We start from the raw sequence: 19188 nt of genomic DNA, 5'->3' as shown, positions 1-19188 counted from the left end.
GAAGAGAAGGAATTGTATAAGTGGGTGCACAAAGACGAGATTTCTTAATCAACGTCCCCACCACAGAGATATTAACCGTAACTTAGCTTTGATCCGGTGAGGACCAACTCCGATGAGCAAAACGTTCCCAGAAGTATGCCTGGAAGAAACATTGAACCAAAGAAGCAATTCAATTGTTCATTAAACTAATTTGTATTATAATTCTTAAAAAGATTAGAAGGGATATCGATGTGCTTATCACTATCATCCAACTAAAAGCCGGCCTTAATCTTTCGTGAGCATTAACGCATACGAGTTAAGAATTAATTTTTACATATATCCAATAAGATTAATTCAAAATTTATTCTTATTGAACTTTGTATTTTTAGATCGAAAATGAACATGCTTCTTCATACGAAGCGTCGATTACTCAATTTCAATACTTCAATTAAAAAAAAAAAAAAAAAGTGTTCAGTTATATTTTTCTAGTTTGTGATCGTCTGCATATGATAGCTATTCACGATCACTACAACTATATTTCCGATTACTGAAGTGTCTTTTAAAGTACGGTAACGGGTGTGTCTGTGACTTAATCTTTCGCACTCGTCACGTGATTCATAAGGAAGTTAACTGCACTAGTTTCTTCTTCTTTGTGCGTGGTTGACGTGATTTTAGGAGCGGCGAGGCGAGTGTGTGTTGTAGAAAACATGGCGGACTACGGAATGCTAGCGCCAGACGAAAGAGCAGAACTTCGGGAACAATTCGATGCAGTAAGTATGAAACTCTTTTTTTTAGATACGAATATATATACCAATATGTCTCGACTGTTTAAATTTAAATTGTTACATCTGTAGATAAAGTTGTTTGGTGGTTTCACGATCTTCTTACATGGATCATTTTAGCGCCTCCGATCAATCAAATTATTGAAGAAAGAAAAAAAAAATAAATAAAACACGTGGAGTAAATGCAAAATTAAATTTTAGAGTAAGATTCGCATTTAACGCATTATATAAAAAAATAGTTCTTTTAAAGATTTTAATGTAAGCCATGACATTTGCCTCGAATCAGGTATGTATTTTCAAATATAAAATACAAGGCGGTATATGAACGTTAGCTAGAATGTTAAATCGGATTAAATTTTCAATGAGGGTAAACAATCATTTACACATAATTGTTACGAATCATGCTTTTCATTTGCAAAAAACGACGTCAAGAACTTGAACACTTATTTGGAGTATTGACTGACGATTGTACTCTTAGTGAGAGACTTGTTTATTACTTGCAATGTTATAACAACTCAAAAAGTGTTCACGTAGCACTTTAATTCATGGGAGGGGATGTTAGCAAAATTGGCGGTAATGAATTTTAACTTAAATTGATTGTGCCGTATTTCTGAATTTGTGCAAGGCTGTTATATACTAGCTTACACTTGAGTAGAAGGCATTTGTTAACACTATTAAACATTGAAAAAGTCGGTATGGGCTTGGAACAAATTACGAATGTCAGCAATTTAACGACAATCTCTACAAATAAAATTTATAGTGAGTGAGTTTCGTTTTACAACGATAAACTTCAAAACACTTCCATACAATAGTTACCCGATTTTTTTTTTAATATTGCATGTTGGAGAAAAAAGAGTACAGAATTGTTACCCGTTCTTGGGATACTGAATATGAATAAATATATATATATATATATATATATATATATATATATATATATATATATATATATATATATCTCGGCCATTCCATCGTAACGGGTGTTACATTTGGACGAATAGAAATTGTTATAGAAATGTCCTTACTGGGTCAAGATATATCAAACTGCCTCGAAACATCACTGTTTGTCTGTGTATTTTAGTAAACACTTAATTTGTTAGATATACATGATACCACAACTCAGTGAGAGTGAAAAATGTGGCGTAACGGGTGTTACAGCAATTGGACAAGCACTTTCAGATGCATGCAAAGTTAAGCCAAACTCTGTGAATGTCCAGATCAGAATTTGTTTCCAATTATGTGTGCACTTTTCTGAAAGTATGATGTTATGAATATTAGAATCAGAAATTCCATAAGTGTCATGGCTTTTATTTTAAAAAATGTTCAATACCGTAACGGGTGTTACACAAATTGTAACGGGTGTTACACAGTGCGAATGAACTTAAACCAACTTCACTTTTAATGAACATATTATGTAAAGAACAAAATATTACAATCTTAATAGATAAAAAATACACATGTAGTACAGTGTAGAAAATAAAATCACAAAATAATAAACATATAAATCAGAAGAATGTAGGAAGTTTCAGTATTAAATATGTAGATCTGTTGATACACTGATCGTCAACAAAAGTCTATTTTTCTTATGCTTAAGTGACATTAACTCCGGAACTAAACTGCTACACAACTTTGTTATTCTTTAATTTTCATAATCGGGTTTGGCAGTTTACCAATCACGTCATGAAAATGAATTATATTGTGCCGTGCTGGGAAAAACAGCGCCCGGGGTGAGAGTATACGACGGCGCCCCCGTACATATTAGTCAGGTCGACTGACCAGCCGCAAAGCGACACTATGGTTGGGGCAAACCATAAGAAACTTTTCCAAAATAGACCCTGCTTTTCCTTGATTTCCTGATTTTTTTATTACTTTTTTCCTTTAATTTTATATATGTGCACATGCATTTTCCTAACATGAGTAACATTATAGGACCAATTCTAAAACAGGAAGAGGATTTAAGTGCATACTAATTTGTACTGATATGTGAAGTATTTTTTCTCTCTTTTTTTTCTTTCCTTTTCTTTTCCTACCAAATTTTTTGCCCCCTTACTTCGGCGCCCGGGGCCGCTGCCCCGCTAAACCCCCCTTACTGCACGTCACTAGTATACTTTCTAAACTTCGGCGTAGTTCGAATTCCTTTTCGCCACAAGATTTCAAGAACATAACTCTAATATCACAGTTTTCGTCCGAAAATCCTTGACGGATTCCAACGTGACGATAATCTTTGTTACTTATTTCATCTTTCATTGCCAGCAAGACAACATTCCAACACAAACATCTTTCCGCAAAGGGCTGCGCTGATCACAACTTCATTCGGAGTCTGCGTACACATCATTGTAGTGTAGGGTTTTTCTGGTTTCTTAATGAAAATCTGTCGCGCTGCAGCCTCTAATGATTTGCTAAACGAATACTTCCAAAGCAGCGTATTGGGCTTCTGATAAAGAAGTAGACTTTTGGTATGTAATGAGTACTCAATTAAAATACGGCAGTTTTATGCTATTTAATCACTACCCTGAGTATGCGACTTAACGGGGGAATGAGAGGGAGTCCCCCATCGTATGATATCTCCTAGATATGATGTTCTCTGGAGTGCATTTCACCACCTCCGGTATAATGTCCCTTAATTTCGCCCACTGCTCATCCTTGCCATAATTTATGTCTTCAGAAGAGGACCCTCTATAACTTTACTAACTTCAAATTCCCTATTTAGAGCCTTAGAGCTAGGCTAAGTGCACAAAATATCACTTTTAAACCAAGCTAACAATTCACATGTAACACCCGTTACATTGGCAATGTAACACCCGTTACGCAGTTTTTGCCTATTAAATTATAAATATAATGATATTCATTTTCTTGTTGTATTGCCCATGTGCTCATTTTTACTTCTGCAAAAGATAGACTACTTCTGACTTTTAGTACAAGTTGTATAGAAAAAAATATATCTTTTTTGTAACGGGCGTTACATAATTATATTTGTACCAAAAGTAGTCAAATAGTAGACTACTTAATATACTAACAGCTTTAAAACTTCTGAGCTTCAGTTCCTAAGGTGTAGGTGCTTGTCTACATCGCAGTGCAACTGAATCAAATGCTTATCATGTGTTGTTAAGGGGTGTCTAATATTGTTGGTAAATTCTCCCTTTGACTGGTTTCGTACAGCATAGAATTTCAATCGCTCAAAAAGACAAAAACTAAAACGTTTTAACAAGAAATCGATCTGCATAGTAAATTTTGAACCTTTCTGGTCATTTTTATATAAATAACGAGCAAAATATATTTAAAACAATTTTCTGTCCTTAGGCTCATATTTACGTGGAATAGCCAATATATATATATATATATATATATATATATATATATATATATATATATATATAGTGTCAAGGTTCTATAACACAGGTCCCCCTTCCCATTTAGCTGTATATGTTCTGCGGGACTGTACCCCCCCTTCGCTCGCTCAGCAATACTATGTGAATTAAATATTAAACTTTTGTACAGAAAGGAACCAACCTAGCTACTATGGAGGACCTGTGTTGTAGAATCTTGCCGTATAGGGATATGTATTCGCATTTGTGATTGAATACCTGTCAACTGACTCACAGACGGACCAACAATGTCGTTCTTACACATGTATGTATAACATGGATTGAAATTTGAGAATGTAGGCGGAAAATACCACAAATGTAACCAGGGTAACTTTTAAATAAAAGGAAGCTAGATTTTACTACCAACTCTCTTTCGTCAAGTGTACATTTTTTTCTTTCTTTCTTGTATAGTTCATTTTTGTTGAAGTGAGTACATGCGTCTGTGCAATCCTAAATATTTGATTCAGAGGCTATGGGAAATAAATCTGGCCTCACTTCAATGTTTAGATAATTAAAAGATTGTGAGACAAAAATTAGTTCTTTTCATGATTTCGATTCACTCACTCGTTACTTTTCTGTTTATTTACTTATTTACAGTGGACTTTTTTTAATTCGAAGTCCAAGGGGACAGGAAAAAATTTCGAATTATACAACATTCATTTTCACATATATAACAACAAACAAACCAAAGTACTGTGCATCAGAACCATATTCATATGGTGTAGACTTTATCTTTAAAGCAGCTTATTATTTGCGTGATCGAATACCGCAAACTAACAAACGACATTGACTCCACGTAATTCAAACTACGTGTACAATGGAAAATATATTTACGTACAACACTACAACATACATAGAATAGCCCAAACAATTAAACACCAGTAACAATTTGAATATTCTGTTCTCACTTTTAAGAAGTCGTAAACCTCATTTGCTTAAATTTGATTGTTTTTGTACTGTCAATAAATCTTGAATTTCATGTATTGCGTGGAATACCTTATTAATAACATTTGGTTGACTTTACCAATAATTCACCTTAAATTTTCAACCAATTCTGAAACAAGATGAGATTGGCACACGTTCTTTATCTTTACTTCTTCCCCACCTCACCTTCATCTTTATCATTACATAGATTGTATATTTATTGTTTGTGTTACTCTTCCCTATGGCTGCATCTGGATAACTGAAAACATGTTAAAACTGTATTTCTCTGTTTACATCTGTCCAACTGTATTTACGGTACTTCGAATTATCCAAAACATAGGTTCAAAAGTTCGATTTATCCACGATTTTTTATTATTGTTTTCAATACAGTTTTCAAGGGGAATGGACTTCTGTTCGAATTATCCAATATTTCGAATTATCCAAGTTCGAATTAACGAGACTCCACTATATTTATTTTAGCATTAAAACAGTTTTATGCTTAATTATGAAAAGTAACTAGTCCGTACTTCGAGTGAGATGATTTTTACTTTACCGTATTAAATATTATTTTTTTGTTGCTATACTAATTGATCTCTACTCTCCCAAAACCTTATCCTTTGTAGTTGACAGTACAGTGTTTATTTTTGAGAGCAGTTTTGTCCTCATGTAAGATATTGATTTTTGTCCTAGATTTGTATCAAATAATCATGTACTTTATTGAAGTCATTTTATGCTACCTACAATGTTGAAAGTAAGAGACTTCAATAAAAAAAAAAACTAGGAAAATATCTAACCTCACTGAAATGTTTTGCTAAAACTGTGGTACTTAATACAAGCCCGGATTCAAAAACGTGACTTTCAAACATTTAGAGTGTCCCATATTTCAATCAATATTAGTGCAGGGTATTCTAACAATAAATAAATGGGATAAACTTTACAATACCCGCTCCAACTGCGCATCGATAAGTAGAACCGCTTTAAACGTTATGGTAGAGTAGGATAGCAGTAGAACAGTTTAGCTAATCATAGGGAATTTTTGACCCATTTTCATAAATTAATAGTGTTATTCCTCGTTTCTGAGTGTGTACACCTGCTGGAGTGGACATTGTAAAGTTAACCCAATAAATGAAGATCTTTCATTCTTCTGTGCCAGCACCTTGGTTGAATAAGTTTTGAAAATTAGTACGTCGTCAGAAGAGAGTGTAAAGGGTAGGTTACTATTCACCAGATTGAAAATGGCATGTTGTAGTCACTATTAAATTTTTCCTTGGAAAGTGGAAACTTTCAACATTTCTACTCCTTTGTTAGAGTAGCTTTGGATTATATTGACTAATTTCAGTACACTGTAATTATGTAAAGTACTCAAACTGTTCGATAACTGTTTCGAAGTTGCTGACAAAAGAGAGTGTATGGGGGAGTTTGTAATTGTCCTGGCGAGTGTACAATGGAATCATGACACGTGTACCAAAATTATGTTGTACTTATGTACTTATGTATTAGTCTTTTGTCACACTAGGTTTGGTGCCGTAATTGTGAATATAGCGTAAATACAAGAATTGAATTGGAGGAAAGTATTTGCAGGTTATCGGCCGTCTCTGACATTTCTTTCGTCCACTTTTTGCATTATAATAACTGCTCACAAGACTTTCTTGGAAAAAGATAATTTATAATTTTGAATATGGAATAATTGCAAATTACTGAGTTACACTAAGGTGAAAATAATGTAAGGTACTGAGTTTTTAATTGGCTCCAGTTACCAACTATGTATTTTTAAACTTTTATTTATTTATTTTCAGTTTATCTTGGATCATATATTTCAGTTGCTCGTGTCTGTTGCAACATTTTAAACATTGGTAAAGTTATGTATGTAGATAGAACATACTATGAATATCAGTGAATTATCCCCGATGGTCTATAAAACGAAACATCCAACACGTAGATTGGCATTATCGCATACCATATAAAAGAGAAAAATAATAATAAATTGTATTAGACAGAATTTCTCTTGGTCTCAAAGCTAACTGTTACAATATCTTCTAGGCAATAACTTCCATAGAACAAAATGCCCCTCCCCTCCCCTCCTCTTCCTTTATTGAAAAGAGTACAAGGTTCATAAACTTGTTTAATGATGACAGTTGACTCATTGATTATCAGTTCTGTAGGAACAAAGCACTTCAGTTTTTAATGTAAAATATGAGTGCCCTGTAATTCGATAATTATATTTCTTTACATTGTAATGAATTATTATTCCTTGTTGATTTTTTTCTCGAAATTTTCTTCCTTTGAAAATTCATCCCATCTTGCTTCTGTAGGAGGATTGTCCTTATCTAATAGTGGGTTACACTCTGATAGTTTTATAACTATGTACTTAAAATAATAATAAATAAATGAAAGTATTTACATTGCACTGTTACGTCGAAATGAACAGGTTAAGCATGACGTATTTCCGCCAGTACTTGTTGTTTATTTGTTTCCGCAGGCTTCCAAGTCGTGAGCTGCATATAAAACTTACACTGGTTATGTTTTGCATTGACTTGTAAATATTATAAAGGAAGAGAGAATTGCAATTTTTAAATTTTTGAAAAAGGAAACTTTCAAGATAAAATAGATGAAAGATAAGTGAGAAAAGCGTATTTACATAAAAATGAAGTGAAACATACGCCATCCTGTGCTTTATTTACATAGCAGACGTATTGCTTGGGACCGAATATGAGAATTTTAGATCCTTGCACTTAGCTATAGAGCGAAAGTGACGAAACCACTTTTAACTCATCCATTAAGATGGAGTTTATATGCAAGGACTTAATACGTAAAACATAAATCGATATTGGGAAGTCTGATATTTAACGACGAATTGCAAATTTCCAAAAGTTAGATTTTTGGTTGCAAGCAATATGGCTGCTAGGTAAAGAAAATAGGCTGTATATGTTTGTTTCTGGAAATACAAATAATTATAATTCTGACTCTGGGTAGGGCTATAAAGTTAACAGGCAAAACAACCATTATGAGTTCCATTTGTAGTACTTTTCTTTGGAACCACTGGAAAGAAGCAGCTCGATATATTGATAAATTTCTTTGTTTATAGAAGGTTTTCTTAAAGATAATTTAATTTTGAGTATGAAGTTACGAGATGAAGCCAAAATTTATGGAATCTCTTTGTGACACTGGAGTCTTGCTTCATAATTGCAAATACATAACATTCAGAATTTGAAAAAATATTTGTGCATTAACTGCTGTGTTTACCTTCTACCTTATTGGTATAGTTTTTTAACATTTGGTGTAGAATACTATTAAAGCATGAAGTTTTGTTTATGAAGTTGATTTATAATACGGTACTGAACTAGAAATAACTACCACTCACTCAGTGCACTACATCAAAAGTGCTAGTTTTGCATTTAATGAATAATGAAAAAGATCTTGAAAACTTCGTAGTAGTTTGCGTTGAGTCTTTTTCATTTATAAATGTATAGAATAAAACTAAGCATGACTGATCACATCACACAATAACCACTAAACCAATTAAAATGAAACTTGGTATGATTATGAACTTGGTAGTTCTCGAAGGATCATATGATATTAAATTTATAAAAATGCATATTCTAAGGGGGGGGGGAGTTATGGAAAAATTTGGTATCTCACGAGTCCATCAGGGTAGGAAGATGAAACTCGGTATTTAAACTCTTCTTTAGAAATAAACATATTGCCATTTCGATGAGGAACGGAGCATGGGTCATAATTCATGAGAAAAATCGAGTATGACATGTTAAAATCGAAAATTGCCGATATCAGTGTCCAATCCATTGATTTTGGGGTTGCTGAAGATGAACAGTGATATCCAATGCCTTTTAAGTTCAAGTTCACTTCCCATTAACATGATGGCGAGGGGTGGAAAGGGAGTGACGTGTAAAAATCGAAAATAACTGATAGTAGTATCCAGTCCACTGTTTTTGAGGTCGCTCTGATGAGTAGTGACAGTCACGTTGTCGTATAAATTAATTCATCGTCATGGAGGTAGGCTGGGAAAAAGTGAGATCGAAAATGGGTGGGGTAGGAATGAAGAGTGACATTACGGATTTTTTATAATTTCACCTTCATTGTGATTCGTATTCTAATGAAGAAAGGAGTTAAAATACTTTGTAAACTTTTCTACCCCTGCGAAGAAGGGGCATTTCAGCTTGGTGACTTGTAATTGTTGGACCTACTAAAGATTTGAGTTGTAGCATAATCTTAATCTTAATAATATATAAAACTACATGAACTGACATAAATTAATCAGGTACTTGCGATTGACGTGGAAAGTTTAAATTTGGCATGATTGTATCCTTCTGGGACTAACCGACAGAAAAATTGCCAAAAGTGAATATTTTTAATTTTTACGGGGTCTAAAGGAGAGATGAAGAAATTCCCCATGCTCTTTAAATAGGCCTTTTTTTGGGCTTATAATCTAATATTTTAGGTACTTGGAATTGGAATAAAATCTTGAGATTCTGTATGCTTATAAGTTTTCGTTAGCGTTAACTAGCTAAATCGCCAAAAATAAAAATTTCCAACTGTAGAGTGGCTTTATGGGGAACCGAAAAATCTTTCCCATGTTATTTATATGGGTCATCTTCCACACTCAAAAATGTTTAGGCACTTCTAGCAGGATTGGAATGATGAAATTTCCCATGATTGTAGCCTTTCAGGACTAACCGACAGGAAAATTGCCAAAAGTGATTATTTTTAGTTTTTAAGGGGTTTAAAAGGGGGGTGAAGAAATTCCCATATTATTTAAATTGGTGTTTTCTTGGGATACAAAATTTTATCTTTTAAATAGTTAAAATAGGAAATTTGTTATAATTGTGGATTTAAGAGGTGCGAGGCCGTAGGCTGAGTAAACGTGAGGGTCAGGGGGCGAAGCCCCCAGCTGTGCAAAATTCAGGAAATATGATTAAAGAGCAAATGCACAAAATTCACTCTTGATCCAAAGGCTGATACCTAAGAGATGCGAGGCCATAGGCCAAGCAAACGCGGTGACCTGGGGGCGGAGCCCCCAGCTAGTCAAAGGCTAGTCTTCTAATATAAAACGCGACTTAAAATTACAGTATACATTACAGTTCCCTAATTAATGATTCATAAGATTCTCCTTCTACAGTCGTTAATTTGTTATAAACTATGTACGATCGTCTGTAAAAGTGCATATTCTTCCCTGCAAGATTTTATATTTTTAACAAAACTCGGAATGTACCAATTTTAGTACAGTTTTCTTTTACATTGAGAGATACTCCGTATATCGCAGAAAATTGTACTTCAATTGATCGATCCGTTCCGAAGCAGGCAGAACATGTACGGGGTAAGATTTGCACTTGTATGGATGACTGTAGTGGAATCTTGAAATGATTGCCAGAATTTAGCAACGAAATCTGTAGTTTGTTACACTCAGGTCTGGTCTCTCACAGCAAATGAGGAGTAAGTTTCCTACGTATCGATTACTGTGCTATTGTGTATATACTTTATTAATTCAGCTGTTGTTTACGGTCCTATGATAAGACAATTTGTTTTGTTCAACAGTAACTAGTTAGGTGGATTATTTTAAGAACTTAATATAATATTTTTTTTAGCAAGAAAAAAATTCATGTTTTAATAAGGTATAAATGATAGCGTATATACTGGTGAAAATCTTTTATTTTCGAACACAATAGTATGGTTACTAGATTTTTTTTTTTTCTGAATCCGGGGACTACATGAAAGTACAATAATGAAGTACATTAAGGATTCGTAAATATGGAGACTAACACCGGGAAATGAGGACGTCTGGTAACGTTACACAGTGTAGTGAGATTGACCTTTTCAGATATCCGTTTTTCATTGAATTATTATTATTATTATATCTCATCAAATTCATTCGAAGGATACAAAATGCAACTTTAGAGGAAGTATTATTTTGCAGTTTTCCCATTATAAAATGCTTAAAGCTTTCTATTTCAAGTTTATTCTAGCTTACATAGTCGCAATGAGAATGAATGCCAAAATTTACGTTCGGAATTTATAATTTGTCACATTGATGTCTGCTTCATCAATTCAAAACTGGAGGTCATATTTGGTTAATTACTGCTTTGTTAATTTGTAACTTTAGTTGAAGTAATAAAAAGTAGTAGTATATGACAACTTGTTATTAGTCTTTTGAGTATCTAAAATTATGCAGTTATTAACAGAACAAAATTAGAAACAGCAGCATACGTTAGTTTTAGCAAATTTGACCAAAATCTACTTTCCATGTATGAAGATTTGTATAGATCTACAATTCAAAGTTCGTATAATGATAGTAAGCACTTACTCAAGTTTTCTCTATCCATTGATCGGTAAACCATTCACAGGGCTCATTAATTGTGTGAAGTATTCAAATGCAGTGATTTATACAAAACGTAATATGACGGCTCATGCACATAAAGTGGTACATATAATACAATTGTCGTAGGTTTCTGACATTGTGATTGTCCAGTAAATAAAATCCTTATCTTTCTGAACTTCAGACATTCACGTATTCCATTATTAAGAGACATTATAGAAAAATATATAGAATAACTTGTTCCGATGATATGACATGCATTTTACACAGTGTAATTCGGCAATGGAAAATAGGCTGGTTTCTAAACGGGGTACTTTGAAATACTTTCGCGAACGAAATTGCCTCGCTGCTGATGGATGGAAATTTGTCCCAAATGTAACGATTGATATGTTTTCTTTGTATGTGCTACTGAAAAATAGTGATAGTAGTTTCGTGTGAAATTTTCTTTAATGTTATTCAAACTTACGCAAATGTTAGATATACTAGCTCGAACAGGACCACTTAATTCAAATATGAACAGTCTTATCTTGTATTGTGAAGTAGTTGAACTTCGCTCAAACAAATTTCAGTGTGCGCTGACACCTTTGTCGATGTCCTCTAAATGCTGCTAAACTGGAGACTGCACAGTGCTGCTAATAAGTGAAGTTTCCCATTTTCCTCTGGAATCTGAAAGACAAGATAAAACACTTCACTTCTTAGAACTGTAATAAACTGGGCTTGTTAGAAAAAGTCAGTGCATAGTTTATAGGCATAAGATTTTTTTTTTTTTTTAATTAATTTAGTGTCCATCCTATGAGTAGAGATTGGAGTAAATTCCGTTATATCTCTACTTCAGTTTCCTCATAGTTGTAGAATCTAAACACACACATACAAAAAGTCCGTGAGTAGTATAAAACTTAAGAATCAAACAAAATACCTAAATTTGAGTATAGCATATTTTGTATATTCTTGCTGTATTTACATGGCAATGTACAGTAAATAATCTCGTTCATGTGTAATACAATCATGAAGATAAATAGTTCATATGTCATATAGGGAATGGATCGCGAATATGGGAATCTCGTATAGTATTTATGAGCGTGAAATACGTTGTTATTTTAGTAACATGTTAAAAATGTATACATATATATAGATATTGTATATTTCAGGTTTGAGAAGTTCTTATTTATTATTATTACTATTATTATTATTATTATTATTATTATTATTATTATTAATCATTAATCATGTTTACGTCGAATCAAATCCATCACTTCGACAGTCATCTCGTGTTTAATTGAAAATTGTTGTGAATATGTTAATGGATTTGTAAATAATTCGTGTAGCCAATGAGGACAAAGAGTTATAAGTGTTTATTCAATGACCCTAAGATTTCTTATTCTGTGTGCGTGTTCGAGCTGTCTAAATTACTAATTTGTTACACTGCTTCGTAATGTTGATTTCTTTTCTCCTTATTCCCTATTTTTTACGCCCAAATAGTGTCATAGTCATAATTGGCAGTACGCATATGTGCTGGTGAAGACTAAGGACTGATTGGAATTTGGAATGTGGGAGTCAGTGTGAACATTCTCTTCCAAGCCTTATATTGCGTAATAGGGGGACGCATGCATTCAATTTAGCGTAGTTAGTTGTAATTATTTCAAAAGTAAATATATTGATTAGTCTAAAATACGGCTTATTCTAAAATCTTTATTCATTGGTTTAATTACTCTGCCAAACTTCATGTAGTTAATAACTTTCACCAACCCAAAATATGTCAGCCCTACCAGTAGTTTTGCTTTCCGCAGCTCTAAAGTACAGACACTGGTACAGTACATTGCAAACAAATATTTTGTGTTGTCCTCCTGATGCTATAAAAGCGTAAATGAAATAAAGGTTTCTTTAGTACAATATCCTGCTTAGCTTCTGGCCGTTTTTCATTAATGCACTTTTTAATGTCCCATATGCTTTTCAACCAATATTACGAATCTTGATTGCTTTATTCAAGTTGTCTTTAAGCTATATAATAAATTAGACTTATATCAGTGAACGCTGAAATTTACCTGGTAAATGTTTTCACGAAGGTGTCAGAATTTCTAAGTTTTGACAAAATATCTCACCTACTAGTGTTATTTGGGGTCTTCTTCTGTTGGGAGGCCAGGTATTAAAAAAACAATTTTACACATGATAGTTGCAGTGTTCTGTACATGCCGTACTGGTGAATTTTCAGAAAAAATGTGAGAACTTTTTCTTATATTAATTGAATAAAAATAAAATTAATCAAACACTTATTGTTAGGCAATTATATATTCGTGAATCTGTACCACAGGTTAGTAATAAATGTTTTGGTTATTCGTAATTCCAAAACTAGTAAGTATTATTCATATACTAATTGAATATATTAACTTAAGAATGAGAAATCGACTAATATTGAAAACTTCGGTAACCAATGTACGTATTCCAACCTATTAATAAGTTCTTGCTCTTAATCTGCTTTCAGAAACCTTTATCTTGCTTCAGTGTGATTCTTTCATTGTCTTTCTGAAGTTCAAGTGTACTTCGATGTTAACTGTGTATTAGATAGTCAAGATTTTATCATTGAAGTACGAAGACATTAATTGAATTTACTGGAATTTTTAGTTCACTTTTACCATCTGACTTGCATTGCTTTGCAAGATAGCCAAACGGAAGGTTTAACACACTATTTTTAAACTGTAACAAAGAAAATTATAAAATAACAACACCAGGGTAAATTATCATCATCCATTCTGTTTTGCTGTAACATTAGTAGTTACGTCTTTCAATTACATACTTTTTTGCACTAAGAATATTTCGAAATTTTTCTTAATTTTATTTTAATTGTATTGCCTTGCGAGTTGTCACTTTTTTTTGTCTTCGTTTAAATTTTTAATGCACAAGTTGCATTGTATTCATTTTCTATTTACGACTATCGTAGTTCATATCTATATACTATTTCGAAGTTTATATAAAATGACTTGAGATAGTTGTCGACTCATAAATCATTGTCTAAAATTTATCTTTATTACCTGATCGTAATGTGCAATTTTTTGTAGCTGACATTAATAATGGTAAGACAGGGAAAAGTCGCTTATATATTTGGTTAATGACTGTTACAGAGAACAGTAGCACTATAGTTTGACAGAATTATGTAGATAGATATTTTATCTCTAACTCCCAAGTTTCTAGTCGTGCATATTCACTAGGTTGTGGTGTAAACTTTGGTGGATGGACTGTATTTATTTTATTTATTTATTTATTTTATTTTATTTTGGTGCATAAAAGTACTTTGAACAGGAGAAAGCAAATAATTTTACCCCCTGTAAGCTTTGCAAAGAACTGTTGTTGTGGTAAGAGGTTAAAGTGAACTACTAGACTTGAAACTCTAAATAGTTAAGTCTAGCAGCCTACTATTTGAAATTCGGTGTGTGTGAGTGCAGTCAAGTCTTATTGCTGTTGTTTCTGATTTCTTGACCGGAGCGTACTACCACTTAAAACCCTACCTTCATGTAACATAACTCACAAAGATCCGATACTACTTCGATGAAAAACAGAGGGAATATTTCCTATTGCTATATCCCGCACCACACCATGATGTTCATTATTCCCTCCCTGCAGACTGGAGACAGTTTTCTTTCAGCTTTGACTTTATATTAGACCTACAGTTTTCTGGTGATGGACTCTTGAGGTCTTTTACGCAAGTGTGATAGCTGCTGCTAATGGGTCAATTCTGGTATTAGATGAGACTCCTCGAAAACGCACTGTCCCTTGATGGCTGGAAGACATATGTGAAGCTATTCTTGCACGACGCCGAGCTGTTCGTCATTTTAATCGTGCTCCTACTACTGACAGTTTGGCTCGGTTTTGTCGCCTTCTTGCCTGAGCACGCTACTTGATTAAACAAGGGAAACAACAGAGTTGGCGCGATTACGTTTTTCAGTTTTAACTGCAAATGGTTCAATGAGTGCTTGCTGTTGGGTCGTCGTGTTTCTTGTGCTGTTGGGGAGTCAACTTGCGTCTGTGTTTCTTGTGCTAAACGAAGATCACGGACTAGAAGCAGACTGGCAATGAATTGCGTCGGTATTTTGCTGCGGTTTGTGGTTCGACTCATTATTCACCTGATTTCCTACAAGTTAAAGGACGAGCAGAATGTAGACTCTTACATTTTACGTCTCTAAATAACGAAAATTACAACTTGTCTTTACTGCTGCTGAACTTATCACTGCTCTTATTAGCACTAAAACACTGTAGTTGGACGAAACTCTATACATTGTACTATGGTTTGCAAGTTTCTTACCACAGACAAACGACGATCCTTTCCTGCTCCCTGACGTGAAGTTCCTATCCTGAAACGTGGGAAATCGGCTAAGTCCAGCTCCGGTAATAGGCCAATTGCCTAAGTTACTTATGGTGCTTATGCAAGTTACTGGAGAAAATAATAAATGCACGCTTAATATGGTGCTTGGAAACTAACTTCCTACTTTCCAATCTTCAATGTGATTTTCGAAACTTTCATTTCACTACTGATCATCTTGTTCATCTTGAGAGTGCAATTCACAATAATTTTCGCCATCGCCATCTTCTTTGACCTTCTGAAGGCTTATGATACCACTTGGCGGTATGGAATATAACGTCCGCTACTTCTTTGGTGACTATGAGACCCTATGGGTTTCTTTCTACACCAGTTTCTTGGAGATCGATACTTTCGAGTCCGATTATGATCTATACGCTGTCGACCGCTCCTTGCAAGAAAATGGCGTTCCTCAAGGTAGGGTTTTTAATGTGACTTGTTTGTTGTGGCGACAAAAGGTGCTGTAACAGATACTTGCTCGCGTTCATGGAATGTTGCATGTGGACGACATTCCAATTTATTACCGCTCCCGTGATCTCCGTGTTGCTGCTAAATAATTACAACTCAGTTTACCTTGGTCAACGACCACTGGATTTACTTTCTCCATCGACAACACGTTTATTTTTGTCACTTCTACAACTGCGCTTATCATCGAGATCGTTATGTGAACCATACACGCTTGTCTTTCGTTGACATAATCTTATCTCTATGTCTCTGATTTCATCGTCGCCTGTCTTTTGCAGTCCATCTACGAGAGCTAAAATGTCACTGCGTAAGTGTACTCATTCTTCTGAAAGTGTTGCCCCATATTTCTTGGGGTGCTGATCCATTGTCCTGTGACTATATCATACCCTAATCCGCTCGAAATTGGCCTATGGATGCATTTTTTGTGGATTCGCCAAATTTAACACTTTGCGCCAACTGAACACTGTGCATCATCTTATCATATATTTGGCGACAGGTGCATTTCATACTAGTCCTATTCCCAGTTTATATGCCGAGGCGCTCGAGCCATCACCGGCCGATGCTCTACTGTTTTGTTCGTATAAAATCAATGCCTCACCTTCCTTTATCTTTTGCACTGGAAGCTGGAAAGCGCTACCAGCGTTATCAGGCACGCCCCAACGCTATCAGATCTTTTGGAATTCGTGTTCTGGAATTGTTGGATGAACTTGTGGAAGTTCTCCCCTGTGTCTGTTGAGTTTTCTACCTGCACTGCAAGGAAGATAATTTATTCATCTAGGCCTATTTCTTTCCATCTGGCGCAGTACATGAAGCTAAGCAGGAGTCCCCACAAATTTCAATAAGAATTTCTCCCTCTTACGGCAGTCCTAAGCAGGGTTGCCTGGTTTAAACCAGTTGTAAAAAAAAAAAAAAAAAAAAAAAAAAAAAAAAAAAAAAAAACTTTAAATCGTGTGAACTTCATGGTAACGTTTCCACATATCAAACCATCTGCATTAGTTTTATCACCTTTTAATCAAGGTGTCCCATGTTCAATTCTCGGTCGAACCATAACCCTTCTTTCATGTGTAAACCAAGTAGCGGTTTGGATGTCACTTTAAAGCGAAAGTCTTATTTATAACCTCGGTATTACATAAATATGTTAAGCCTAAACATACGAAACGAAGCCAAATTGTATGTTTTTGCTTGCCTGAATGCTTGTTGCTTTATAAAGAAATAAAGGTTGCCTAAATATATTGATAGACATTGGCAAAATTTATTGAGTGCCTACGTAGCTTCCAACATTAGCTTGGATTGGACTTGGTTTTAATTTTATTGAATGATATCTACATACTAAATTTGGAATTTAATACTGATTATGCGTACTGTTTTATGAATACTGTTTTAGCGTACTGATTATGATACGTTTACCTTAGATTTTACATGCAAAGCAATAACAGGATTTGCTTTGCATTTAAAGTAATAGACTTTTAGAAACATCTTAAAAACTTTGGGGGGAGGTATGGAAAATTGACCTATTAACCTTCTCCTCCTACATCATGGTAGTGAAACAGATACTTTCTTCGAAATCCGGTGTTGCCAAGAAATTCTAGCTAGCTGACAATTCTCGACCAGAGGAGTGCGTATTCCTCTCTGTCACTTGAGAAAGGTTTTGGCGAAAAAAAAAAACAAAAGTAGCGTAGAAACTCCGAATGGTTTGTGTTGTTTTGTTATTTGACACTGAATGGAAAAATCTTCCTTTTTCGGAGATTAACAAAATTCGAACTGGACTGCAGCTCTCGGCGAAAATAGGGGGTGAGCAAAAGCTGATCTTCTCCGTCACATGAATAAGGAATGGAATGTCTTAAATGTTTTGGCGAAGAAAAAAGTAGTCTGGAAACTCCGGGTGCTTGACGTTGCTTTGTTATTTGACACTTTCAACCTGCTTTCAACAGAATATTTCTTTTTCCATTGAGAAGGAATGATCTATATATGCAGGCAAGTTGGTCAGTGTTTATTTCCCCCTTCTCTATATAGAAAGAAAGAACCCACATGTGTAAGTCATTAATCACAGCGTAATGGGGACCAAAGCTATGGCAACGTCGTTAACATAAGTTAAGTTCCAATGTCACTAGTAAGAGGATATGATTGTTCGGACAGTTCCGATTACCACCCACTAAGGTTTTTAAGACTCTGCCAATAGAATAACAGGATTTTCTCAATGGCTAACGCGGGAGTTTCCCGATTTATATGTAATTCTGTGTAATGGTTTCACTTGTGCAACTATTTATCTTTTTGTCCTCAAATGACTCTTGACAATTATATTAACAAGTATGTAAATATCAGTACAACGTATTTTTATCAGGAGTTCTTCGTGAGTGAGTCGGCAGACTCATTGCATTTGTGGCCAACTAGTCCCGGTTTCGAGTCCAAATGGAGGACAATTTCTCTCGGATGTAAGCCGGGAAGCTGTTTGGATCCCGCTTTAAGCTTATAAGACCCCTTCCAGCATAACCCTGTCGTTGCATAATAGCAGCAAGGCGAAACAAACTTATTTCTGTCCATATGTAATATAAATACATAGAGCAAATTATTTAAACCAAAAAAGCTGGTTTAAACAAAAAAACAAAAAAGGGTTTTTTTTTCCAATAAAAACCACGGTTTTTTGCCAACCCTGGTCCTAAGACTACTGGTGGTTCCGCAGGTGCTGATCCTGTCGGATCCATCTGTTTTGTTTGTTTTTAGAACTACACCTGTTTACGGTTTTAAATTACATCTGCCTTCAGTATTCACCGCTGAACTGGTTGCAGTTTTACAAATTTCACGTCTCTGTAGGTCTGTTGTAACTCTCAAAGTGCTCTGAGTAGCCTTCTTAATGTACAAAATAAAACATCCTTTCGTCCAGCAAATCCCCTTATGCATAGATTATTAGCACAGGAATGCGAGGTACAACTCTGCTGGGTTCCGAGACATGTTGGCATAGCTGATAAGGAAGAGGTAAACCGTACAGCGAAAGTTGCT

At 34.6% G+C, this 19188-nt stretch overlaps 1 protein-coding gene across 1 annotated transcript in view; it reads left to right on the top strand.

Moving 5' to 3' along the window:
- Positions 1 to 587: 587 nt before the first annotated feature.
- The window catches only part of Fim (plastin-2 fimbrin), a 163740-nt gene continuing 145139 nt past the window's right edge, over positions 588 to 19188 (top strand). Inside the window, exon 1 of the mRNA XM_081762903.1 lies at positions 588 to 749. Within this exon, the coding sequence (XP_081619029.1) occupies positions 687 to 749 (63 nt within the window). The 5' untranslated portion in view covers positions 588 to 686. The remainder of the gene's footprint in view (positions 750 to 19188) is intronic.

This window comes from Thermobia domestica, chromosome 6, assembly GCF_964235325.1.
Source record: "Thermobia domestica chromosome 6, izTheDome1.hap1.1, whole genome shotgun sequence".
Lineage (NCBI taxonomy): Eukaryota > Metazoa > Arthropoda > Insecta > Zygentoma > Lepismatidae > Thermobia > Thermobia domestica.
The sequence above is the reverse complement of the archived record's forward strand: the minus strand, read 5'-3'. Positions and strand labels throughout refer to the sequence as shown.